This window comes from Acipenser ruthenus, chromosome 41 (genome assembly GCF_902713425.1).
Source record: "Acipenser ruthenus chromosome 41, fAciRut3.2 maternal haplotype, whole genome shotgun sequence".
Classification (NCBI taxonomy): Eukaryota; Metazoa; Chordata; class Actinopteri; order Acipenseriformes; family Acipenseridae; genus Acipenser; species Acipenser ruthenus.
Window position 1 is genome coordinate 5,574,898 of NC_081229.1, and position 8,574 is coordinate 5,583,471.

The 8,574-nt window shown below is 46.0% G+C and overlaps 1 protein-coding gene across 5 annotated transcripts in view; it reads right to left on the reverse strand.

The window, feature by feature from the left end:
- The window catches only part of LOC131709110 (putative C-type lectin domain family 20 member A), a 33,016-nt gene extending 27,069 nt beyond the window's left edge, over positions 1–5,947 (reverse strand). For 4 of the 5 annotated variants that reach the window (XM_059011040.1, XM_059011039.1, XM_059011037.1 and 1 more), the window contains exon 1: positions 5,623–5,946. In XM_059011040.1, the coding sequence (XP_058867023.1) occupies positions 5,623–5,707 (85 nt within the window). In that variant the 5' untranslated portion in view covers positions 5,708–5,946. Of the gene's footprint in view, positions 1–5,622 lie in introns of all 5 variants that reach the window. The other variant, XM_059011036.1, reaches the window with a different exon arrangement.
- Positions 5,948–8,574: the final 2,627 nt, after the last annotated feature.

Genomic DNA, 8,574 nt, shown 5'->3' on the forward strand with positions numbered 1-8,574 from the left:
TGCACCATACCTTTTTGTTTTTGTTGTCCCTTCTTCTGCCGTGACGTCACCACTCAGCCATTCCTGTCACACGTGGTGTCCTGCGTGGGATTGCAGCGCCTCCAGGACGCAGGCAGAAGTAGGGTACTGCAGCTTTTTCGTTTTTTTTCGTTTTTTGATTGTGTGGAGTGAAGAGGAGGAAGGAAGATGGGAGGAAAGAGGTGGGAGGAAGCTTCGTGGTGCCTGCACTTCACGGAGGTGAGGCACTACCGGAGGGAAAGTGCTCCACAGAGGCCACCTCTCCAGAGAAGGATGGAGAGGTATGAGAGCTGGCTGATGGACCCCAGCGCCCCGCTGTGGTTAAAAACAGAGGGGAGACATCTGCTGGGGGACAGCAACCTGGATATCCTCTTGGACTTCGTTAGGCTGGAGCCAGAAGTTCAGGAAAAAGCCATCACCAGAGGATATCCAGGGCTCATAGAGGCCTTGGAGAGGATGACCCAGATGGTCGACTGGGTCTACCAGGAGCGAGAGGGGAGAGAGCGGAAGGTGAGGAGAAGGAGGCAGAGAGGGAACACGGACCTGGAATGGGAGGAGCCCGAATGTCCTGCGCCTGAGTGGGAGGAGCCCGAACGTCCACAGCCCAGGTCCACAGCCCAGGTACCTGCCAGCAGAGGGAGAGTTCCTGCTGGTGCCACCTCCACCGCCGTGGGAGGACTGTGTGTCGCTCCCACCTCCGCCAGCAGAGGGAGCATACCTGCTGGTTCCACCTCCACCGCCCTGGGAGGACGACGTGTCGTTCCCACCACCACCAGCAGAGGGAGCATACCTGCTGGTTCCACCTCCACCGCCGTGGGAGGACGACGTGTCGCTCCCACCACCACCAACAGAGGGAGAATACCTGCTGGTTCCACATCCACTGCCCTGGGAGGACTGTAAGTCGCTCCCACCTCCGCCAGCAGAGGGAGCATACCAGCTGGTGCCACCTCCGTCTCCATGGGAGGACGACATGTCGCTCCCACCACCACCACCAGCAGAGGGAGCATGCCTGCTGGTTCCGCTTCCACCACCGCCAGCAGAGGGAGAATACCTGCTGGTGCCACCTCTGTCTCCATGGGAGGACTGTGAGTCGCTCCCACCACCACCAGCAGAGGGAGAATACCTGCTGGTGCCGCCTCCATCACCGTGGGAGGACGACATGTCGCTCCCACCACCACCACCAGCAGAGGGAGCATGCCTGCTGGTTCCGCTTCCACCACCGCCAGCAGAGGGAACATGCCTGCTGGTTTCCCTGTTGCAGCCAGAAGGGGAGGCGCCCCTGCCGCCTTCGCTGCCAGAAGGGGAGGAGCCGCCTTCGCTGCCAGAAGGGGAGGAGCCGCCTTCGCTGCCAGAAGGGGAGGAGCCCCTGCCGCCTTCGCAGCCTGAAGGGGAGGAAGCCCTGCCGCCTTCGCAGCCTGAAGGGGAGGAAGCCCTGCCGCCTTCGCAGCCTGAAGGGGAGGAAGCCCTGCCGCCTTCGCAGCCTGAAGGGGAGGAAGCCCTGCCGCCTTCGCAGCCTGAAGGGGTGGAAGCCCTGCCGCCTACGCAGCCTGAAGGGGAGGAAGCCCTGCTGCCTTCGCAGCATGAAGGGGAGGAGCCCCTGCCGCCTTGGCCGCCTGAAGGGGAGGAAGCCCTGCCGCCTTGGCCGCCTGAAGGGGAGGAAGCCCTGCCGCCTTGGCCGCCTGAAGGGGAGGAGCCCCTGCCGCCTTGGCCGCCTGAAGGGGAGGAAGCCCTGCCACCTTCGCAGCCTGAAGGGGAGGAAGCCCTGCCGCCTTGGCCGCCTGAAGGGGAGGAAGCCGTGCCGCCTTGGCTGCCAGAAGGGGAGAAGCCTTGGCCGCCAGAAGAGGAGGAGCCCCTGCCACCTTTACCATCAGGAGGAGAGGAGCAGGAGCTACCTCAACCTCCACCTCCATTGGGAGAAGTGGAGCTCCTGCTGCCGCCTTCATGGCCAGGGGCTCCCCTCCCGCCGTCGGCATCGCCTGGGGTCGCCTGTGTTTCCCTTGCGTCTCCTAGGGTTGCTGCCGGTCCTGCGTCGCCTCCCGAGGGTCCGCTGCCGTCGCCTCCCGTGGGTCCGCTGCCGTCGCCTCCCGAGGGTCCGCTGCCGTCGCCTCCCGAGGGTCCGCTGCCGTCGCCTCCCGAGGGTCCACTGCCGTCGCCTCCCGAGGGTCCGCTGCCGTCGCCTCCCGAGGGTCCACTGCCGTCGCCGGGGGTCGCCAGGGATCCGGCTTCGCCTGGGGTCGCCAGGGATCCGGCTTCGCCTGGGATCACTACAATGTGGTCGGAGCCCCACGGAGGGGAGCTGCCGGCCATCAAGAAAGGGGGGGAGGTCAGGAGACCAGCTCCCCCAGCCGCACTTTCGCGGCAGGAGTTTGCGTGGTCAGAGCCCCACGGAGGGGAACTGCTGGCCATGAAGAGAAGGGGGAAGGTCAGGAGACCAGCTCCCCCAGCCGCACTTTCGCGGCAGGAGAGAGTGTGGAGGGAGCCCCGGAAGAGGGAGCTGCCGGCCACGAGGAATTGGGGGGTGCCGGAGATTCCACCATGGCCACCCCCCAGAAACAACTTGCTTCCCCCTCTTCCGGGACATTGAGACTGAGGGGGGAGGTGGCCATTGGGGCCATGTGTGCGTTGCACAAGGGGGGGGATATGTAACAGGGCGAGCAGCCCGGGACATTGTTTATTTTTAGATCGGGGTCTCCCCCTCCGCCCCTGTGCAGAGTATTGTTTTTGTTTATTATGATTTATTGTATTATTGTATTTATGTCGGCGAGCGCCGTATGTTTTATTGTATTGTATTTATGACGGCGTAGCGCCGTGTTATTGTTTTGTTTATTTTTAAAACGTGTCCTGGCAGAGGCGAGATCGGTGCTCGTCCTCTGCCAGGAGTAATAATTAAAACTCGTGCAGAAGGTGGCCATCTCCCGAATTAATTAGGTGATTTAATTTGTTGCTAATCGGGAGATGGTCACCTGTTATAAAAAGCCTGCAGATCTCCAACTCGTGGTGGGTGTTGTAGGTGCGGAGAGAGCGAGACGGAGATTAAAAGCAAAACTAAAAGAAAGTAAACATAGGAACAGTGAAGGCAATCTGTCCAGCCTGACCTGTGTTTGATTTATTTTGTGTTCGTGATTTGTTTTTGTTTGACCCTTTTATTTTGCTCTGTGAGCGCAAAGTTTATTTTTGTTTAAATATTTTATTTATTTTTTGGTTGCTTTAAATAAAACGGCGCCCGCGCCACTGCACCATACCTTTTTGTTTTTGTGGTCCCTTCTGCCGTGACGTCAGACCACTCAGCCATTCCTGTCACAGGGCTCTTGCATGAATTAAAGTAATTTGTGTCCATTACATGATATCAAGTGCTATTATTGAATTGTGGTTTGTCAAACTTGTACTTTACTTGAACAAAAGTTATTGTATTTCTTGCTCTTATTGTATTACTTGTATTGTAACGCTTGAAATGTTTTTGCTTACGATTGTAAGTCGCCCTGGATAAGGGCGTCTGCTAAGAAATAAATAATAATAATACATGTGCTGAAGAGCTGAAACTAACCAACTACACCACCTAGCCAACCATCTAGTCTACTGCATTAACATGAACACACTGTACCACCTAGCCAACCAGCTAGGAACCCAGACTTCCAGAGAAAGATACAAGGCAAGTCTACTGCATTAACATGAACACACTGTACTACCTAGCCAACCAGCTAGGAACCCAGACCTCCAGAGAAAGATACAAGGCAAGTCTACTGCATTAACATTAACACACTGTACCACCTAGCCAACCAGCCAGGAACCCAGACCTCCAGAGAAAGGCACAAGGCAAGTCTACTGCATTAACATTAACACACTGTACCACCTAGCCAACCAGCCAGGAACCCAGACCTCCAGAGAAAGATGCAAGGCAAGTCTACTGCATTAACATTAACACACTGTACCACCTAGCCAACCAGCCAGGAACCCAGACCTCCAGAGAAAGATACAAGGCAAGTCTACTGCATTAACATTAACACACTGTACCACCTAGCCAACCAGCCAGGAACCCAGACCTCCAGAGAAAGATACAAGGCAAGTCTACTGCATTAACATGAACACACTGTACTACCTAGCCAACCAGCTAGGAACCCAGACCTCCAGAGAAAGATACAAGGCAAGTCTACTGCATTAACATTAACACACTGTACCACCTAGCCAACCAGCTAGGAACCCAGACTTCCAGAGAAAGATACAAGGCAAGTCTACTGCATTAACATGAACACACTGTACTACCTAGCCAACCAGCTAGGAACCCAGACCTCCAGAGAAAGATACAAGGCAAGTCTACTGCATTAACATTAACACACTGTACCACCTAGCCAACCAGCCAGGAACCCAGACCTCCAGAGAAAGGCACAAGGCAAGTCTACTGCATTAACATTAACACACTGTACCACCTAGCCAACCAGCCAGGAACCCAGACCTCCAGAGAAAGATACAAGGCAAGTCTACTGCATTAACATTAACACACTGTACCACCTAGTCAACCAGCCAGGAACCCAGACCTCCAGAGAAAGATACAAGGCAAGTCTACTGCATTAACATTAACACACTGTACCACCTAGCCAACCAGCCAGGAACCCAGACCTCCAGAGAAAGATACAAGGCAAGTCTACTGCATTAACATTAACACACTGTACCACCTAGTCAACCAGCCAGGAACCCAGACCTCCAGAGAAAGGCACAAGGTGTTGCATGGCAACAAAAAAACAAGAATTTCGTCCAGCTTTATAAGTTTTTTTAAAAACAGAAAAAATGAACTTCCATATATATTAATAAAACCACACTCTCATGCACAACCCTGCATACAAATCAATACTTTGCAAAAGATTTAGACAGGCTCCTAATAGAATTTGATTGTTAAATATGAATTTACTAATTTACATCTTACTATCAAACATGTATGTAGCCTATACAGGCAAAAACAGACACTTATCTGATTCAGTATTAAAGGGTCTTCTAGTTCAGGTCAATTGTGTAAAGAACAGGTCTAAGTGAAGCTAAGTACACTGCAATAACGATGAAGAAAATGCAATAAATAATAATTATCAAATGAGTTGTTGAAATAAATAATTAGTTTAACTAAATTATTCTAACAATTTAGAAGACATTTCTCAGTACATGTTTTTTTTTTTTTTTTATCTAACCTTCAAATATAGTTGTTCTTATTCTAAATTAGATTCTTGGACCTGCAGGTTCAATGTGAATTGTAATTAAAACAAGCACTGCTTTTAGATTCAGCAGGCGTGGCAATAAGAAAATAAGAACACAGTCCAGCTTTATCACATTCTGAACAAATACAATACAAAAGTGATCACACTGATGAGCTAAACCATAAGAATACCCTTATGGAAAAAACATATTTTTAATATATGGTAGAAAAGTATGATCCTTATATTTTTCATATATAGAAATTGGCCCATTATATATATATATATATATATATATATATATATATATATATATATATATATATATATATATATGCACCATATATTTTCATTAATCTGTAATCCATATAAAATAAAATAAATAAATAAAAAAAACATTTGAAGAATCATTTAGATGTGTGCTTACCGATTACTAGAGAGTGGAGTAGCTGCTGTCTGTCTCTGTGTCCTGCTCGCTGGATATGAAGGTGCTGCTGTATTAACCTGCACATTAACGAGATCACACTGGCACACCCAACCCAATGCAAATCAATACTGTGCTAAGATTGAGACAGCCTTTATTATAAACTCCCAAAGAAACCCATTCCAAATATCCTTTGATCGTTGACCCTTAACTAATTCACTATCAATTATAACAATTTATTTTACATTACTGTTTATAGAAATTCACCGTGGCATAAAAACATTATTCAGTCAGCCACCCTCTTACTTTGTTGAATGTATTTTTATTGTTTTTTTATACTGTATCTTATTTTGCCCTGTCGTTTATCTTGTCTTCTATCAACTATGTTAAGTGCTTTGGGATTGGAAAGGCACTTTATAAATAAAATGTATTATTATTATTATTATTATTATTATTATTATTATTATTATTATTATTATTATTATTATTATTATTATTATTATTATTATTATTATCTACAGACATAAACAAAAATTATAAGTAATAATTAGTTGATTTGTTGAAACAAATGATTATCTTCACTAAATAGGACCATTTCAATGGTTTAAATGACATTTGTCATGGATGTATAATATGCTGTGGCAAAGCCCAAGTATTTCCTATACATATTTAACACTAAAATATCAGTTTTTAGAAGTATATTTCATAGGTAATTTTTAGATGGAATAGATGCATTTATTTAAAAACAAACATACAGGTGGATGAACATACTGTATCAGTATCACATGGTACTGTAATGATAGTATGTTCTGTAATGGTCAGCTGAACTAAGTGCTCATCTGTTACTAGGCAGGAAACACCAGTCAAGCTCACTTTGTTCACTAGAGGTGCACAGGAGCACAGACACCTGGAATAAGCCCTCACCTGTCTGAAGAGGACACAGATACCCAGGATCATTCTTTTTATCTCTCTCTGAGTCGTGGGGTACAAACGGTCCGTGCATTGTGCTCTCTGATGCCACATTGTGTAAATATTCTGCTATTATCAGTTTCTTATCCTCACCCGTTAATATCTTGTGAGGACCAGTTACTGGGCTATATTGTACAATTGTGTTAAAAACAGTTCCCAGTAAGTATCAGACTTCAATAATTAAAAAAAAAAAATCACCAGTAATGAAGACAATTAATGACGGTGAAAGGCTAGTCTAGTGCAGTCTCCGCTAGCACCACCTAGCCCCCATATGGGAACCCTGGCCTTCAGAGAAATGTGAAAGGCTAGTCTAATGCCGAACATTAACCCACTGCATTGCTCTCCCCAACCTCTCCCCAACCCCCCCACCACAAAAAAAAAAAAACAGACACCAGATCCAGGTGAAGGTCTGGACAGCCGTTTTGATTTGCAAAAATGTGCAAACAGGTTGCTCCCCCCTCCCCATGTGAAAATTTCAGACGGTTTTGCATGATCACATTTGAATAAAAGTCGCTTCACAGCAGACCAATCCAAGCTCGTTCTTTATTTTTCTATTTAAATGATTTGCCCAAGCTTTAACCCTTTGTGTCCAGGATCCTCAAGTAAAGGGCTTGTAGACTCTGTTGAACTTTTTTTAATTTTTAATTTTACGTTTTAATGGAATTTTTTTTTTGAAGCATAATACCTATTATAGTCTGGTACTTGTTTTTCCTACAATTCAATCAGCTTTTAGTTTTAGAAACTAAACTTTTTTTTTTTTTTTTCGTTTTTTGTTCAGTCAAGATGACTGGACAGCTCTACTTTATCTCATGTACACATTCCTGAAGCTTCATTTCTGTCCTGTGTGACTGTTTGACTTTCAGTGTGGAAAGGAAAGGAATGCAAGCGTAGATTTATTTAACCTAATATACCAAAAAATATAGTATAATGAAAATACAGGGTTCATGAGGACTGCAAAATATATGATGTATTATATAAATCATTTTTGAATGTTTTCACCTAAGAGAATACAAATATTATGCCGCCAGTGCTACCTGTTTGCACACACACAGGTCTCAAAGATTTCAGCATCAGTCAAGCAGAGGTTTTCAATAAGCTACAGGAGCTAAAACATAACAAATCAACGGCCCCAGATATGATTAAGGAAACAAGGGTAGAAATCAGTAGAGCACTGGCTAGTATCATGAGCTGTACTATAGAAAAAAGTGAGATCCCTGAAGACTGGAAGCTTGCAAATGTTTCACAATTAAAAAATAAAAAGCAGAGGGGGGAGGGATAAGACAGACTCGGGCAATTATAGATCTATTAGTTTAACTTCCGTAACATGCAACATGATAGAAGCAGTATTAAGAGGTAAGCTTGAAGACTATTTATACAGCAACACTATTATAGGGGGTAGCCAGCATGGGTTCAGAAGAGGGAGGTCATGCTTGAGTAACCTACTTGACTTTTTGAGGATGTTACAGCTAGTGTAGATGAAGGCAATGCCTTTGACAAGTCTTACATGAAAGACTAATAAGTGCATCAAAATCAGCAGGAATACAGGGGAGGACATATAATGGGGGATTAGTGGACTCTGAAACTACACTCCAGCTAATGAAAAGAGATTTAGACCATCTCTGTAACTGGGTAAACTTGTGGCAAATGAATTTTAATGTTAAAAAATGTAACATATTGCATATTGGGTGTAATAAACCATATTATAAGTATACAATGAACAGGATGGAAATAGGGGACAATGACTTTATCTTGCCAATGTGGAGAGGCAATTAAAAAGGCAAGTAGAATGTTAGGTTATTTTACATAAAGCGTGGAATACAAGTCTAGAGAGGTTATGCTAAGATTATACAATGTCCTAGTTAGACACCACCTAGAATAGTGTGCAGTTTTGGTCACCTCACTTCAAAAATCATTGCAATGGAGAAGGTACAAAGCAGGGCAACCAGGGCAGCAGTGTGGAGTAGTGGTTAGGGCTCTGGACTCTTG